The 18,705-nt window shown below is 37.2% G+C and overlaps 2 protein-coding genes across 10 annotated transcripts in view; both read right to left on the bottom strand.

Annotated features, from left to right (window-relative positions):
* The window catches only part of LOC107727267 (myotubularin-related protein 1-like), a 21,189-nt gene extending 7,498 nt beyond the window's left edge, over positions 1–13,691 (bottom strand). The window contains exons 1-10 of one of the 6 annotated variants that reach the window (XM_016537076.1): positions 10,140–10,359; positions 8,663–8,768; positions 6,968–7,033; positions 4,982–5,057; positions 4,661–4,755; positions 2,222–2,329; positions 2,012–2,113; positions 1,836–1,919; positions 1,578–1,727; positions 549–737 (exon numbers count right to left, since the gene is read on the bottom strand). In XM_016537076.1, the coding sequence (XP_016392562.1) occupies positions 549–737; positions 1,578–1,727; positions 1,836–1,919; positions 2,012–2,113; positions 2,222–2,329; positions 4,661–4,755; positions 4,982–5,057; positions 6,968–7,033; positions 8,663–8,768; positions 10,140–10,189 (1,026 nt within the window). In that variant the 5' untranslated portion in view covers positions 10,190–10,359. Of the gene's footprint in view, positions 1–548; positions 738–1,577; positions 1,728–1,835; positions 1,920–2,011; positions 2,114–2,221; positions 2,330–4,660; positions 4,756–4,981; positions 5,058–5,323; positions 5,656–6,967; positions 7,034–8,662; positions 8,769–10,139; positions 10,360–13,619 lie in introns of those variants that run through there. The other 5 variants (XM_016537077.1, XM_016537078.1, XM_016537081.1 and 2 more) reach the window with 5 other exon arrangements.
* Positions 1–18,705, bottom strand: part of LOC107727265 (mitogen-activated protein kinase kinase kinase kinase 2-like) — a 40,074-nt gene that overhangs the window by 1,004 nt on the left and 20,365 nt on the right. Inside the window, exons 25-33 of one of the 4 annotated variants that reach the window (XR_001638339.1) lie at positions 18,454–18,512; positions 18,266–18,369; positions 17,999–18,173; positions 17,757–17,825; positions 16,010–16,096; positions 15,014–15,084; positions 14,874–14,929; positions 14,229–14,794; positions 11,732–11,743 (exon numbers count right to left, since the gene is read on the bottom strand). Coding sequence is in view for 2 of the 4 variants with exons in the window: in XM_016537074.1 (XP_016392560.1) it covers positions 14,707–14,794; positions 14,874–14,929; positions 15,014–15,084; positions 16,010–16,096; positions 17,757–17,825; positions 17,999–18,173; positions 18,266–18,369; positions 18,454–18,512 (709 nt within the window). In the remaining 2 variants the exon portion in view is untranslated. Of the gene's footprint in view, positions 1–11,731; positions 11,744–13,880; positions 14,795–14,873; positions 14,930–15,013; positions 15,085–16,009; positions 16,097–17,756; positions 17,826–17,998; positions 18,174–18,265; positions 18,370–18,453; positions 18,513–18,705 lie in introns of those variants that run through there. The other 3 variants (XR_001638340.1, XM_016537074.1, XM_016537075.1) reach the window with 3 other exon arrangements.

Here is an 18,705-nt window from a genome sequence, read left to right as displayed (position 1 = left end):
TGAACTGGGCTTTGGGGGTCAAACGCGCTCGGGCACGGTTAAGATTGCCTAGTGTGGGTACACACTTATTCTCCCGCATCCCGCACACATGAGTCTCTACCCGCCCGCACTCACCCATCAAGTGTTGTCCCGCGCCGCACTCTGTTGCGTTGGGTCCCACGATAGTGCAGGTCTCTAAGGTGCCTATTTGAAGCTGAATTTTCAGCATCATTACTCTAGTCTCCAGTGTCACATGATCCTTCAGAAATCACTCTAATATGCTAAATTGCTGCCCAAGAAACATTTCTGATTATTATCAATGTTAAAAACAGTTGGCCTGCTTAATATTTTCTGTGGAAACCGTGAAAAAGTTTTTTCAGAATTCCTTGATGAATAGAAAGTTGAAAAGATCAGTATTTATTTAAAACAGAAACATTTTGTAACATTATAAATGTCTTTACCGTCACTCTTTCTCTGTTTAATGCATCCAAAAACACGTCCTCACTGACCTCAGACTTTTGAATGGTAGTGTATATCTGCAGTATTTGTTTGTTAAAACAGTTTCTTACTTTGTTAGTATCAGCCACAGTGCTTTGGCGAGCATCAAAGATGCAGAGCTTGTGAGACTGAGCGTTGGCGTCGAGTATGGTCTGCAGGTACCGCTCATCCTCCCTGCAGCGGCGGTCTGTTGGACCCACCTGTGGCTGACCGCAGCGCACTATGGCGGCCTGACTCTCAGGGTGAATCCAGGACAGCACCTGACGGAATGTTGTAATGTGGGTCATATAACAAATCAGTTAAAAACTGCTGTACGACAGTCTTTATTTTTGTAGTCTCATTGAATTACTATTATCATTTTTTAAATAATATTATATTTATTACAGTTTTTTTTTTTTTAAATATGTCTATATAGTTTTGATAAATTTTCATTTCAATTTTAGTTTTAGTTAATTTAGTACATCAAGTTAAATTAAATAAAAATAGAAAAATTATGCCTTGGCAACTATCTGAAATGAAATAAATGTAAGTTTTTTAATATGTGATTATCGATTTTTCTTTTATGCCAAAAATCATTAGGATATTAAGTAAAGATCATGTTCCATGAAGATATTTTGTAAATTTCCTACCGTAAATATATCAAAACTTAATTTTTGATTAGTAATATGCATTGCTAAGAACTTCATTTGGACAACTTTAAAGGTAATTTTCTCAGTATTTTGATTTTTTTGCACCCTCAGATTCCAGATTTTCAAATAGTTGTATCTCGGCCAAATATTGTCCTATCCTAACAAACCATACATCAATGTAAAGCTTATTTATTCAGCTTTGATATGATGTATACATCTCAATTTTAAAAAATTGACCCTTATGACTGGTTTTGTGGTCCAGGGTAACATATTTGATTTGATTTCAGTTAACATTAATTTTATTTCAAGTAACAAATATACATTTAAAAAAAAAATGTTTTTATGTTCTGATAACTATAATAACCCTGATGACAATACAGATGCTGCTAGAAGATGTTTTAATTTGTCAAACAAAGGACCATAAAGAAAACTAAACTCTCCTTTTCAATTAAAAATAATTAGTTATCTTACTGGGAAACGGCGTTTGGCCCTAAAGGCCGCCACTCTCTTCAGTTCGTCCTCTGTGACGTTTGAAGGAAGGACCAGCAGAGCGGGATACGTCTCGCACACCTCGTAACTGCTGTTGACTTTACTGATGATCCAGCTCTCGTTTGGAAGACCCTGTTACCATCCACAACATCGACACATGTAGATCAGAACATAATACCAAAATAATGACCTGTATTAACACATACTTTGCATAAGGTGAGTGGTGATGATAGTTCTTACCTGCCTCTTATACTCAGCGACTGGGTCGTAGATCTTCCAGCCATCTTCTGGAAATGTCTCTCGGTACTTAAAGGCAAAGAGAGGCTGAAGGAAAGGAGAGGGAACGTGCATCATTAAACACACTGAAACACCTTCAGCTACTGTACACATATGTGGGTGTTTTCAAAAAGTCGTACCAGGTTGTGGAAGAGAGGGAATGCGTACTTTGACAGTATTTCAAACACCTCCAAATTGCTCTGTCCCTCCTTCCTGTACGCAAACCGGGGGTTTCTCAAGTCCTGTGGTAAAAAACAGGAATTAATATTTGAAAGTGTGTGAAGTGAAGATAGGAAAAGGAAGAGGCCGAGAGCCAATGAAGAGTGGAAAAAGACTGATGTGTCCTTTGCCTTGCAAACGATCTCAAGTCCTTGAGTGTTCTCTCCGTGACTCTGAACGGCGATAGACTCCAGTCTGCTAATGGCTCCAAGATTCACATCCAGCACAAACGGAGGATCCTTTCCCAAACACAGAAGAAACGTTATCAACCAACCAAAACATCTGTGCTTGTGGAGATCTGAGAAAACACTTTAGAGCACTAAATTAATTAATCTACTGAGCCAGCACCTCATATTGTATTTTATAGAGATCATGGCTGTGTCCTGATTTGCATACTTTTAGTGCATAGTAGAATTATGTACTTTGCAGGCCATAGGAAAGTCTAAACTTTTGAGTATGTCGAAAGAGCGTATGCCAGTATTAGGGCAAAAGCTAAACTTACTTTGGTTTTTAAGGTTGTGACACACCAAACCAACTTCAAAAAACTAGTGAAAATGAAAGCTGCCTCGCGTCACCTGGGTCTGAGCTGGAAAGTTGTGCTTGAACCTGCAGATATGTTCTGCCTCTGCCCGAGGGAAAATAACTCTCCATACCAGCAGGTGGCAGTAGTCTGTATGCATCATTCAAACAAGAAAACTGGAGCGTGTGCTGCGTCCTAATGTGCCTACTTATACTATGCCCTTAAAGTATGTACTCTTTTGGTGAAGAAAAAGTACACACTTTTGAGTGTGTAGTAGAAGAGTAGGCAAGTTTTGGGACATACTATCACGCCACACAATTGCGTCTTTAAAGGACCGCTCTGTCGCACCTGCTACACGCACCCTGTCACTGTAAACTGGCCTGTCAACCATCTTGTCACAGTAAACATCCTCCACATTTCATTTCATTTTAACTTCCTACCGTACTGGAGAGAAAAGTAGTAACTCGTTGATCTGCCAGTCGCGGGTCTTTCATGCGGAGAACTCTGCTCATATTTTCTGCATAATGATGCATTTAAAAGTTAACGACCAAATGGATGTTTATAAAAGTTCACATTGCTATTGCAGATGAAATATAACACAAATAACAATAAATAATATTTTTACCAGGTTAAATGTTGATTATTAGTAACTCAAACCCCTTTATTTAAACCTCTCTACTTAACCGTAGGTCGCGCACATCCTCCATGTTTGTAGTTTTTTAACGTTTTTTATTCATGTTTGTAGTTCCGAACCGAATCATTCGTCAAAGCGCAATGAATTGTGGGCAATATTAGCCATCAGAGTGTGCACGGATCCACACTTCAAAAATGCCCTTAAAGTATGTACTCTTTTGGTGAAGAAAAAGTACACACTTTTGAGTGTGTAGTAGAAGAGTAGGCAAGTTTTGGGACATACTATCACGTCACACAATTGCGTCTTTAAAGGACCACTCTGTCGCACCTGTTACACGCACCCTGTCACTGTAAACTGGCCTGTCAATCATCTTGTCACAGTTAACATCCTCCACATTTCATTTCATTTAACTTCCTACTGTACTGGAGAGAAAAGAAGTAGCTCGTTGATCTGCCAGTCGCGGGTCTTTCATGCGGAGAACTCTGCTCATATTTTCTGCATAATGATGCATTTAAAAGTTAACGACCAAATGGATGTTTATAAAAGTTCACATTACTATTGCAGATGAAATATAACACAAATAACAATAAATAATATTTTTACCAGGTTAAATGTTGATTATTAGTAACTCAAACCCCTTTTTGTAAACCTCTCTACCTAACCATCGATCGCGCGCATCCGCCACGTTTAACGCGTTTTATTCGTGTTTGTAGTTCTGGACCGAATCCTTCGCCAAAGCGCAATGGATTGTGGGCAATTTTAGCCATTAGAGTGTGCACGGATCCACACTTCAAAAATCGACCTGAAATAGTAGACCATCCGGGGACTTTTGGCATACTCTTTTCAACATACTATGCTTTGGGACACAGTTATTCTAATCTCACATACTATTTAGGATGGATAGTATGAACATTGGGACGCAGGGTAAGACTGTGGATATATATATCTGTAAACAAAGCAGCGCTTGCTTAACATTTTGAATATGAATCATGTTGATCAGTTGGTCTTTATTCTTTCCAGACAGTCAAGTCGTTATGAAAATATTTGCGTATTGAAATGGTCAGGTAAGATGAAGAACATTCTTCTGTGTGCGCCCTCTGGAGTTTGTCGTTTTGCTTGCTTTCATCACTTTCGCTTCTTCTCGTGCACTGGTTCACTAAGCTGAACAGCCAATCAGAGTGATCTGTCTCACAAACTGCCCGACAAGAAAAGCCGCCAATGAAAATGAGTTTTGAAACGGTTTCAAATATTTCAGCACTGAGAAGTACAGAAACATCTGTATTTTTTACTATAAACTACATTGCTGATTATTCAAGCAGAACTCTGATGTGAAGTGACACCACAGTCGGCTTTCAATGTCAGTTTGGTGTGTCACTGCATTCAGATGCCGTAAAAAGAAATAGAAAGTGTGTTTACCCGCACCAGGCTTTTAAAGAAGAGCTTGTAGTCAGTGATGGTTAGAGTTCCCCTCACGACCCCAGAGAACGGACAGATATACATGACGTCTTTGACTGTAAAAAAAACACCACAGCATACAAAGTTTATCTACCATTGACATGGACAACGTGTGGAAGACCTGAAACTATACTGTCTAAAAAGGATGACAATTTTTAGCCTGTGACCCATATATTAACTTTTCTTTTTATGGTTGGTTTGCTATGCTTCATGATGGTTCTATACTAATACATCACGTAAAAAGATGCTCAATTATGAAAGCACAAGTGTTAAATTCCTTACCAATAGCTTTGATGGTTTCTCCAGGAACGCGTGGGGCCTCTTCCATCTGAGCCTGCTTATTTCCTTCTCTGAGTGCCTGTCACACAAACATTTTGATATGATACACATCATTTTCTGATTAAGGAAAAGATATTCTGGATAAGCGTTTACATGTTCCTATTGGAATATTCCAGTCTCAGCATAATTTAGACATATATTCTGAATAAGGCATTTAAATGATACAAAATTCTGATTAATACAGACATATGCCAACTGTCTTAATATGATTGATAGAATACAGAATGTTGGCATTATGTGTTTTTTGCAATTAGGTTAATGTACTGTATTTTACATGACACTTACATAATCAGAATATGACCACATTTTGAGTGATGCCTGCCCAAAAACTTGTGTAACATGTTGCCAGGGCATTGCTATGCAGTTGCTAGGATGTTGTAGCTGGAAGTTAGACAACTTATTAGTCATGTCATAAGAGAAAACCCAGAGCCCAATGTCTCTATGATATTCTGGTCCCTCAATATAGGACAAATTCTTAAGTTTTTTTTATTACTACTATGTACAATATTAATAGTGGTGCTTACCTTCATAAGTGCCATTTATTAGTAAACTATTGGGAAATCTCTAATAAAACAGACATCCAAAAAAAAAAAAATCAAACAAATGCTGATTTATAAAAATACAACTCAGTGTCAGAAAGACATAGAAAAGCTCTGCATGTGGTTTCCTTTGCTTCCACTCCCAGACTTTAAGTTCTCTCTCCGCCTAAAGCAAACAGTCCGTCCAATGCTTGAGGTTGTAAACTAAACACGAAAGGAAAGGCTGTAATTTAGAACGCTGAAAAAAATCTGACATTATAAGCCAACTGCTGATGACGCAATTTCAGCAAGAGCTAAATATTTGAGATTCATATTTTTAGATGCTTTCTTTAACTTTGACAGAAGGGAATATGCATGTCTTCACATAGCTAGAATAAACTCTGAACACCTCTGCAACCACACAGCAAACCATCTACACCACTGCAGCATCTTGATGATAAATTTAGCACCAGTAACTAGTAAAAATCGTATCTATATGCAGTATGAAAGCATTATGATTACTCTTTTCAGATCCAATGAATCACAAGTCAATGGTCCTAAAAGTTCATTTTCTGTGAGCACATTGTTGACAGTGAGCAGTAGGGAGCTCAGCGGGATGAGATGGGGCTCATGGGTCTGCTCCACCCACAGTGACACAACTGCTTGGCAGCTTCATGGACTCAGAGAATTCAGTCATTCTGTTACAGTCCAGCTGTAGGACAACGACGGCACTGTGGAGTTCAACAGGCTTGACCTTCACAAAGACAAAAGATCTATGGAGATCTGTTCGGCATTATGCTAATAAAGCCCTGAAAAGATGGCACGGGGTGGTGATATTTCATAATGGCATATGAGTCAAAACATCTGTATTTTCCACTCACACATTCAGTGATCTATATCAATAGTGTAAAATACAGTAAGGCATACTGGAGATTCAAATACAAATCATGCTCTTTCGACAGCATCCGTTAGTGCATTTACATGGACATGCTGGTAATTATCAAAAACAATTCATTATGTCTAGACAATACAATCCACATTTACACATTTTTTCAAATGTTTTTGATACAATGCTTTGATACAAAACAGACAGACAGACAGTTGTTTTGATAGGTAGGTAGGTAGGTAGGTAGGTAGGTAGACAGACAGACAGACAGACAGATAGATTGATAGATTTAAAGGCAGGGTATGTGATTTTTCAAAAACACTTTAGAAAACTGATTCGGGCCGAATAGCAAAACAAACTTGTAGCCAATCAGCAATAAGGGGCGTGTCTACTCGTGATGTGGAGGAGAGAGCTTTCAGTGCATGGGACGGACATTAAAGTTAATATTCATGTCAAAAAGTTAACAGAGTCTCTTATACACACACACACACACACACACACACACACACACAGAAAGAGACTTGCCGAAGAGGAGGCAGTCTGCTGAGGGTCACTGTCCAAGAGAAATCCTTTAACTTCCACATCACAGTCCTGCACCAAAGAAACACCACAACACCACAGAAAAACAAAGAGTGATGAGGTAAGAGAAAGAAGAAAGAGCAGAACCATTACAGTGCATGTGATCACACCAGAAAGTTTGTGGAAGCGCAATCGTTTCAAGAAACTTCCATGCAGGTGTAATGAGGTAAAAAGGGGTCATGTACATTTTAGCACTTTCCCTACTTTCCCAGATCTTAGATGTTAGTCAAGGTTTCTGCATCAACAACTCTGAACAGAACACTCTGATAGTGACTGTTTTTGAGGAAATCAACATATGATTGACTTAGTTGACTGTATATTATCCCTGTAAAAACTGACAAATAAAATATATTCTAAAAAATAAATAAATAAAGTTGCAGTCGATCTCAACTTATAAGGGACCAATGTTTAAAGTATCATTACTTTTTTTTTATCAGTCTCTTGTGGCCAAAATACGACTGTATAATCCATAAAAACACTACTTCCAGTGGAAAGGTCCCCTGATGTCCTCTCACATCAAAATCCACCAACATAGAACTGTTTAGAACCGTTTTCACTTGTAAATTGTGCTTTGTTCTGTGCGTATTTTTCTCCTGATTCAGATCTGAATTACTGGAGAATGCATATATTATGAATAGACTACTTATATTTTAGCCGGAAGCAAAGGTTTAAAGTTAAAAATGTCTTAATGATGGATTTGTTTCCTACAAACATGCAGCTTTTCGCTTCACAAGATGTTAATTGATGGACTGGAGTAGAATGGAGTACTTGTGGATTATTGTGATGCTTTTATCAGCTGTTTGGACGTTCATTCTGACGGCACCCATTCACTGCAGAGGATCCACTGGTGAGGATGTAATGAAAATTTTGTAAATTTCTCCAAATCTGTTCTGAGGAGGAAACAAACTCATCTACATCTTGGATGGCCTGAGGGTGAGTAGATTTTAAGCAAAAGTTAATTTCTGAGTGAGCTATTCCTTTAACACCACACCAAAAGAAAAGATTATCAACAATTACCAGTCAACTGTTTTCTGTCTGTTCCTCACACAAAGCTATCATATGACTTGAGTTGTCTGGACTATTTTTATGATGCTTTTATAATCCTAGGATATGGCCAGGAAAAATTAACCTTTTAAGTTCCACCGAAAGGGTTTTGTGACAAAATGACTAAATATTAAGAGAAGTTTCTCTTTCCATGTGGACTATGTATCTGTGAAGACTTGAATCTAGCAATGTTCTGATACACTTTGGTTTCATGACAAAAACAGCAGTTGTCTGTGCTGCCTCTTGCATAAGAGTATATAAACTAAAAGCACTGGGTGGAGATCTCTGGCAATGCATAGAGAAAAACAAGAGCCTGTTTTGAGTTAGTGAGCATTTACCCATTTTGCTGTATTGTTTGCTTCAGTACACAGTCTTCTACCTCTACAAATTACCAAACTGTGATGAAATATAAGCAAAAACATGAATAAATCAGGGTGCATAAGTGTCATGAATATCCACATAACAAATGAAAGCAGATATACTTTTTGTAAAGCTAATGTAATCCAAACCATATGAGATCTGTGTTGTGTATCAATAGAAAAAGTGTTTTAAGTCTATTTTAAGTATACACATACCGGTACGTATTTACACTCATACCTTGTACTCTCTGGAAATCATTTCTGAGCTGATGGGTCCAGAGATCTGACTTGACATTGTGGCTGCAATCAGTTGTTTACACCACTCAACATGAGGCCCTGTGGGACTATAATGTGAAAGTGTTAGTGAGTATATGTCTGTACATACAGTATATGTCTGACAGTAAAATACTTAGAAGAGCATAGTTTCTGTTAATATACAGCTGGCTCTTATTCATCCCAATAGTACCAGTACAACAACAGCATTCATCATTCTGAACTATGCTGTCAGACACTCATGTACATCTGTAGTTTAGATGGACTATATATTTATACTTACTTTATAAAACATCTTGAGCACTGGCTTAGTTATTGTTGCCTGTTTCCGTAATTGAATAATGAAAAATTTAAAAAGATAATCGTGACTTTTTATCTCACAATTCCAACTTTTTTCCCCTCAGAATTACGAGATAAAAATTGTGAGTTACAAAGTCAGAACTGCAGGATATAAACTGACCATTCTGAATTTTTCCTCGCCATTGTGAGTTTATATCTTGCAATTCTGACTTCTTTTCTCAGAACTGAGATAGCCTATAAACTCACAATTTTGACTTTTTCCCCCCTCGTGATTGCGTTTGTATTTCGAAGTTCTGACTTTTTTCACAATTCTGACGTTTGTATCTTGCAATTCTGACTTCTTTTCTCAGAATTGTGAGATGTAAACTCGCAATTGTGAGTTATAGTCTAATTCTGAGGAAAAAAGACGAGTGTATACCTTGCAATTCTGACTTTATCACACAATTGCGACTTTATTTCTCACAATTTTGAATTTATAACTCGCAATTGAGTTTATTTCATGCAGTTCTGAGAAAAAAAGTGAGAATTCCTAGATGTAAACTTGCAAGGGAAAAAAAAAACCTCACAATTAGCTTTTTAAACTTTTTAATCAGTGGCAGAAACGGGCTTCCATAGCAAGTAGACATAATAAAATTAGTTTTTATTTAGTTATTTTTTTACTATTAACTCGGCCAATTACATGACACGGTTTGGTCATGTGATATCAACAAAGCGGCGCCCATGAGGGGTCGACCCGCTCCACGTATTACAAAATAGACTAATATGTCTGCAGTATACATCTCTCGCGAGCGTTCATGATTTTTAATATTTTCAAAACCGCTGTTTATGTGAGTGCACCTTTAATAAAGACCATCATCCAATAATTTATTATGAAGGTTAAAAGTCATCAGTGTTGCTCATGTTGATCAAATGCTTTCTTATCTGCATGTCTGGTTAATATAACACAACATTTCATTCAAACAGTTAGCCCAAGGGTTTTGTTTGCATCAAGTCACTCAGTAACTAGAAGGCAGTAAAACACCTGGTTTATGACACTCTAGCTCTACAGCGCGACTTACAAGAACGCGTCCATTATAATCCACTAGCAGTGTAGATGGGGTGTCAGTGTCATAAACTATAAAATGGATGTTATTGGCACTGACCTGTCTGGAGTTTCAGCGTTTGACTGTGCTGAGGTCGGTCGCTTATCCATCCTCTACTGTAGGCTTACAGACGGGCAAAATCACGCTATGTTGCACATCCAACGCTCATCGTGTGTCTGGCTCTGCAAACGCTTTCCTCTAAAACTTTGTGACTCGCCGAGACTCGAAATCATGAATCCTACTACGTCGAAAGGAATCGCTCGTGAATAATAATTAGGTCTGTGCTGCAACAACCTTCCAATGGTGATGGTTTGCTCCTGAATATTAATTAGGTTGCGTCGATAGTTTCCAATCGCAAGGACTCCGCTCATGAATATTAATTATCAGTCTTCAACGCAGTAGGATTCGTAAACTCGCCTCCCGCACTGCCACGCCAGCGCTAATATCTACTACGTTACCCAAAATGCAACAGGCAGGCAATGTTTAGAAATCATTTTTATATACCCTTATTACATAATACGGCTTAAAAATAATATAATAATTATAAAAAAATAAAAATAAAAGATTTTGAGGAAAAAAAGCGAACATGTTAATAGCATTGTGTGGGGGTTAACGGTGAATGCCCATCTGGCTTCCTCCAAATCCAAATCCCAAATCCTGGCTTCTCAGCGATGCTCAGGTAATGAGGAAAACAGAAATAAGATGAACTATGCTCGCATAATGTAAAATTTATTGATCCATTTTGAAGTGTTGAATGCTCACTTCCCCTGAAATAACACGTACATCTACATGTTTGTGTACCATTTTAATGTTCCAAGAGCCCCGTTACCTCATTATAAATTAACACGATATAAATGTAACAAATGCCTTTTTTATATTTCATGTTGAAAAAACATCTTGCACACATTACATAGAATTGCAAATCTCCAGGGAGGCACATCTCAGACACAAATACACAACCGAATACTTTGCTTCACTGTTACGGATGAGAAAGAGCAGAGGGCAGGAGAAGAACTGGGATAGAGTGACAGCTGCCCCTGATATTCCCTGATTTTATTACATTTTATTGAATGTCTGACGGTGTTGACAAAAGGTGGGGACGCAACTTTAAAATCTTATGAAACATGCATGTGTTATTAAAAAAAACAACCTTGCTTTGATAGGAGATATTATTAAGTGTTGCTTTTGATAAAACAAGCTCTTTTTCATCATTAAAAAAACATTTTTATCCATTTTATTGCATATGAATGATTGAACCCTTCTCTGTGGACACACTGTTTTAGATGTTAATGAGAAAATTAAATTGAAGGTGATAGTTGTGTTAAATACATTCTATTATTAATCCCTCATGACATTTAAAATTGAAAATATTTTTATTTTTAAACCTAATAGCAGTTACCCTTGCTGGACCTGTTTTGTCCCATGTCTCAAGAATGACTGACATACTAGTGTTGTAGCACTCGAGACGCGGTCTTAAGACCTTTTTTTTGAAGGTCTTGGTCTTGTCTCGGTCTCGACCTCATTTGTACTCGGTCTTGTCTTGGTGTCAGACTAAAAGGATTCGGGATTTTATTTCAAGATCATTCATAAGACCGCAACTGCGGGGATATTACTAAATTGCCAATGCATTGTCTGATTTATTTGTTAACATCACTAATGTGATGCTGTATAATGTACTGCTTCAAATGCAAACGTATTTTTAATTAGATTTCATATGATACTGCTGTGCCGGTCAGAAATGTATTGGGGAATTGTGTCAAAAAGTCACCAAAATTCATACAAATGCCCCAAAAATTCAAGGTATGATTGCAGAAAAGTATTATTTTTTTTGGCCATTTCTGCAAGGAAAGTAGTTCCAAACAAATCCATAGCAGAGCTGTTGTGTGTTTCCGAGCAACACAGAGTGGTGTTTCATTACTAAATAAATCAGCTGCTTTGAACGAATCGTTTGAATAAAATATTCCGTGACTCACTCAAGTGATCTGCCACCTACTAGTTTTAGTCTTATTTTTCCATCATATTTCTATATTCAAAATTTTATTTCAAAAACATTGATCATAACAATATTTCTGCAGTTGTAATTGTACCAATTCAAATGCAGCTTCTGTGCTGCCTCTGCAGTGCATAGATGAATTGTACAATTATTGTTGTTAGTGATTTCATTTGATTGCTAACAGCTCTATATTGTTTGTTTGTTTATTTCTTTCTTAACGCCAATCCAGCATCTATGGCTATATTCATGGCGAGAACCTGTAAATCCATACACAAGTCTTGTCTTTACACACACGTCCGGGGGACAATTTAGAATGTTCAGTTAACCTAACCTGCACGTCTTTGGGCTGTGGGAGGAAAACAGCTCTATATAGTGTCTTATTATTATAATTGTATTTATTGATTAAATATGAGATATTTCTCAGGCATTAAATGTGGATCTTTCATATGAATTTGAGAAGTGCTGGTTTGGTCTTAACACACTCTGGTCTTGAGTCTCAGTTTAGGTGGTCTTGTCTACTAGTTGTACACACAAACTTCAGTGGCACATAAAAACATAAGCAAAATTAATAACGCCAGAAAGCAGAGGAAAAACTTGACGAGGAGCTAAATCGAGCCATAAATTGATAATATTTTTTGATAACCTAATCTATCTATGTATCTTCATTTGCAATCAATTGATATTTATTTATAAGTAGGCTATAATAAAGATAAACTTTGTTGACTTGAGAAAGTACATTAGTACTTCAAGTTTCAGCTCTACCTTTAATAAGAATGAACTTTTAGTTTACTATTTATTTATGTCTATTTATCTTATGTCTATGTGTGTAGATATATATGGGTCAAAGACATTAAGATGTCCGCATCAAAATAAATTTTACAAAAGTGATTTTATGTCCATAGAAAGCACATTAAATGTAAGTAAAGTGTCTAAGGTTTCAAATATGTTTTTGGAGAATAAAATGTCAAAATTTGGTTGAAATAATGTTACATTGTCATTCAGTGTAACACGATATTTATGTAAAAATTCAAACAATATGCTTATTCTGACGTGTACATATTAAAATATATAAAAGAATAAGGGAGCATATTAAATTTTATTGGGTTTTAAATTAGTAAAAAAATCTTACTGACAAATGGGCAAAACCTAGGATGGTGGCAAATTTTAAAAAATTTAAAATTACAACTAATTAGTATTTGGGTGAAAGAAATTAGTCTTTTAATGTCATAAGTACATTTTTGTTGTAAATATGCCTGAAAAGACGTAAATTTATTCATCGCACAGACCAGTATTTTCGTAGCACGTGCGACATATATGTCGCACTCTACAGCCCTGATGATGTTATTTTTTTGCTCAGAAAAACAAAACAAAATTGCAATTAAATTAAACAACAATTTAAAGCAGTACTACACTTATTGTTTTTATGCTTAAACCCTTTTTCGTCTTTGACCCATATATATATATAATAATTTATTTAAATTATGCACATAATAAATCTTTATATTATACAAACATTAAAATTATTAACAAATCAATGTATATTTCACCTGCTATAACACCACGGCCGAACCTTTCTCCAGACTCCAGCAGTTGCTCCGTTTGCACGGTTGTCATTCCCAGCCTTTCAGTGAGGACGAGTCTCCAGTCCTCTCCCTCCCAGCTCTTCTGAGCGATGTGAACCGCTAGCGTGCAGTTCCTCCGCTCTGACAACAGGGGCCGCCAGCGGCTCTCTATAGTCTTCACCCCATTCAACACAAGAGTAGCGTACGGCTGGCGAAATGACAAGCAAGCCACCTCTAAACTCATACCGAGAATATAATATTCAACTCTTCATTGACAGAACATTAAAAAAAAACACGTTGTAAGTACGTTACAAATTCCCACCAGATGCTAAGTACTTTATCAGACAGGTATAAGGCTAACACTGCTGTAAATACTACAGCTACTTTCCTAAACGCGTCTTGTTGAACGCTTGTGTAAAGCGCTTCCTGTTTTTAAAATGACTTTCCAAAAAAGACAAGACTGTTAAAAAATAAAGAGCTCAAGAAAGAAACAGCGGCCGCTAGTGCTGTGATTTAAAACACACAAACTGGGCAGTACAGTCACAAGACTATAACAGGAAATATACTATTCATCAAATTATCCTTGTCGTTTACATTTATTTAATTTATTTCACAGTTTTGGTTTTTGTGGGTTTTACAGTACAATGGTTGACAACATTCTATCAACTACTTTACTGGCCAATGGACGATAATTCTGAACCACTGCACCAAAACATGTTGATATAATACGATATTCCCTGAAACAAGGAATACAACAGACTGTCTAGTATTAAATAGAACATCTCATTAGTTTAGTCAGTGACCCGTAGCAGCCTGTTTCACAAGTTGTTTCAAACATAGTATACAGGTCCACAGGCCACTTTCTCTCATGGTTGATCCTTGTGCCTCCACATCAGCTCCAATTCTGCCTCCTGTCCTCAAAGGCTCTGGAGACCTGTGTACGTGACTTCATCATGTTTTCCTCTGTTCCTGGAGCTTTTTGGGCCTGATGACTCTACCCTCTCAGGAGGGAAGGGAGGACTATCAACCTTTGTAGTGTTTCCAGCTCTTGCTCAACATTCGCAGTGTCTCATCAGTAGCTGCTTTCATGCCCCGTGAGGATGTACAGGTTGCTCATGGCAGACGGATCATCCGTAGGAGTACTTTGCAAGATAATATCCCTGTAGTAACATTTAAAAATTAGTATATGATTCAATTTATTACCAAACGTGTTGCTAAACTAGTGGGAAAACAACATACCTAGTTGTTCCCAAAACCTGAAAAACTCGACTTCTGTCAGTGATCTCCTGGGTAACCTGAGGGGAACAGCATAATATTCCGTCATTTCTTCCTTCCTCATACATCAGTGAAGCCATCATTGTTGTAGACGACAGGTTTACCTCATTAGTTTGTAAACTCCTTCCTTTCAGACCATGTTTCCAGAAGACAAGAACACTGTCCTGTAGACACACTACAAAAGACAACCACATTACCACCAGATTCAACAGATTCCAAATAGATAGATGGCCACAATCTAATGGTGATCTAAATATTGTGGCAAGAATCAAAAATAGTTTTAGGCTACTCCCATTCATTCTCAAATTACACAGTCATGATATATTCATAAATAGTCATAAATGACATATTTTCAATTCAAAACATCAAAATTTGACTAATGAAGTCAAGTACAGTAGTTTGCATTGATGGATGTTCCTGCCAGTCAACATCAAATACTGAGGACGTGTCATTCGCAAATAATGCCCAATGATACTGTGTTGATGCAAATTGCATATTTATGGTCAGGAGGGCAAAAAAGAACATGCTAGTATCCTCACTGTGATCATTTTGATCACTAATCCTCCCCTTTCTGTCATCACAACCAATATTCTATTTAACAGCGTCTGTTTAACTTTCATCAGAAGCTCCTATAACACCTATTCTGATGAGAGATACTGGGTCTGCACAAACAGTCAAGAACCAAGAGGTGCTGGATCCTATTCATCTGCATTTTATCTGACCGTGTGTCATCATCTTTTGGCCAAAATGTTACCACAAAGTCTACATCGTATAGTTCTGTACCTGTGTGAGCGCAAATACTCTCCATACCAGTAGGTGGCAGTAGTCAGTAAAATGAAAACGTGTGTTGGCATAGATATAAAATTAGAAGTGCCTTCTGTATGTGCCCTCTTGACTTAACTTTTATTTTTATTTTCGTGAACTTGGTTCGCTAAGCTGAACAGCCAATCAGAGTGATTTCTCTCACTGACTGGCTCAACACACTCAGTCGGCCAAAAAGCTGCGGATGGTTGTACTGGAAAAACTAGGCTGAAAGATGCTCAAAGAAGGCCTGGCATTGGCTGATGGCCGACCGTCGGCTTGATGCATCATGTCCTTACCCAGCATCTGAATGGGAAACTCAAAAGCAAGTTCAGAGGTCTTATGATGGCTCAGACATCCCTGAAGATTCACAACCCTCACTGTGTCTGAAACAAAATGGTGTGTTAATAGATTTGGTTCCTTGGCTTGTAAAAACACAGAAACTGTATTGACAGTAGTGATGGCCGCTTTTGAAACACTGCTTCATGAAGCTTCGAAACCTTTGCGAACCAATTGTTTCAAAACAGTGGTTCGGAGCACGTATCAAAATGCCAAAGTCACGTGATTTCAGTAAACGAGGTTTCGTTACGTCATAACTGTTTCGAAATTTCAATAGTGTGCCTTTGGGGGGCGATCCCTGTGAATCCGTGAATCATGCGAGTTCATTGAGCTCCATTGATCGTCTCTGATCTCGGATCAGTTTTATCAATTTGTAGACATTTTTAACAACAAATTTAGTAATTAAAAGGATGAGTTGTAGTCTCTTACTGGTCTGTTTAAGCTCTCCATAAAACAAACAAAACAAGCCCTGCAAATGAATAATAATTATTTTAAAAACACATATTATACAGACACTTCATATTTAATGGTATTTCATTATTTTGATTGCATTTAATATATTATACTTTTAAGAAAGCATTTGCATTGGGTTTGTAAAAAACTGTTTTTATGCATGTTTTAACCTGATTTTTTGTTGCATTTACACAGTTTTGACCAACAGGCGTCACCAGCGTGTGGTGTTTTGAGCGCTTCTACTGGTCTGTTTAAGCTCTCCATAAAACAAACAAAACAAGCCCTGCAAATGAATAATAATTATTTTAAAAACACATATTATACAGACACTTCATATTTAATGGTATTTCATTATTTTGATTGCATTTAATATATTATACTTTTAAGAAAGCATTTGCATTGGGTTTGTAAAAAACTTTTTTTTTTGTTGCATTTACACAGTTTTGACCAGCAGGCGTCACCAGCGTGTGGGGTTTTGAGCGCTTCGAAACAGTGAATCATTTTGCGAAGCAATTGGTTCATTTGATTCGAAGCTATGAAAAGGTTTGTTTCTCCCATCACTAATTGACAGTAATGCACTTATAATGAAAGTTTATGGGGCATGACACTGCATAAAGTCAACATGTGTCATATGGTGCGACCAACAATGTCATGTGGTGCAACCAACATGCAGAAATGTGAGGAAAGAAAGGGACCCTTGAAAAAGGACATTACAGCACAGAGAGACTCCAGAAGGCTCTAATGAGTGTGTGTCATCTGGTAAAACCCCCCCAAGCCAGATATTTTATGAATATTTTATTAATGATTCATACATTTGTCAAAAAAAAAAAAGTGTTGAAAAATATATTTAAAAACTTTTTTCACAATATATTTAATTTTTTCACAATAATAATTACGATGTGTATACTTGTGTATTCATAGTATAAGAAAAATATGGTATTCACTTGTTTTGATTGCACCACATGACATTTTTTCTTGAAAATTATGTAAAAGTTTCTCAAAACCACATGAAACCAACATGAATACAAAGAACACGTTTCTAAGAACTTGGCACTTTTTTTTTTAAAGATTTTTCCTTTTCTGTTTTAGACACTCTTATTTGTCATTGACTCAAAGAGTAAGTCATGGATGAAGCAGGAATGACATTATTTAAGAGACACAAGGGACATGGATAATATAAAATATGACTTTCTAAACCAGTTTGAGCCTACATACAAAGCGCTTCAAATGATTCAGTGAAAACAAGCAATTTACTTTTCAGTGCGATGAGAACTGTGTCCCTGTCGAGCTGAATCACTTGATTGGCCTCCAAAGACTCACCATCTGTGAAGTCACATAAATCAGTCAAACAAAGCACTACTGATCAGTCTAATTTAAATCATATAGTTCATTTGAAAGATTCTTCATATAAATTGTTTCCGTTGTAAAACGCATGTGGTACAGTGATTTGTCAGTGTTTTGTGTGTGATTATTGATTTATCCACACAGTGCAACACCTGGCAGACTTTGTGGTGTGTCATCCAGGTGGATGATGTCAAAGTGCATCTGTCCAGTGTTGTCTTTTTGGCGGGGACGGCTTCTCACCCCCACACAGACCTGTGGCAGCTCCTCTGTTTCCTTTACGAGCAGCTCAAAGATGGGCAGAGACTCTGGCAGATTCAGAGCAATGTGCTGAGAGAAAGAGAGAGGGAGAGAGACAGGAAAGTTTCGCAACAGTGCAGATATTTTTTACATTTCCATCACTCTTATCTCTCATTGCTGACCTTGAGCTGCATGAACTTCTGCAGAGGTTCATACCACATTAGAAGGACCAAACCAGTGGGAACAGCGGCACAAAGGAAAATGCTGTCAGTGTAGGGGTTTCGAACTGGAAGCAGAGAAATAAACATTAAAATGTGCACGAAATGCCTAGAGAATGATTCACACGCCTACAGAGGTCACTGGTCCTCACCCACACTGCATCTTCTACAGCCCTTGGTGTCTGGGATCTTTACTGACATGGCATACTTCCTAGAGAAATATAAGAATTACCACTATTTAGCAGACCCTTTAATCCAAAGGAACTGACTTAACGACAACGCTATGGATAAATGAAATTTAAACAAATAAAATTTTAAAAAATACATATGCATGTCAAATAATTCAAGGAATCAAAGTAAAAATAAATATTTTAAAATATTATAACAATTAAACATATATTATA

Source organism: Sinocyclocheilus rhinocerous, unplaced genomic scaffold (assembly GCF_001515625.1).
Source record: "Sinocyclocheilus rhinocerous isolate Xijiao unplaced genomic scaffold, SAMN03320098_v1.1 scaffold95, whole genome shotgun sequence".
In the NCBI taxonomy this organism is placed as follows: Eukaryota; Metazoa; Chordata; class Actinopteri; order Cypriniformes; family Cyprinidae; genus Sinocyclocheilus; species Sinocyclocheilus rhinocerous.
This window is presented reverse-complemented; position numbering and strand designations above follow the sequence as displayed.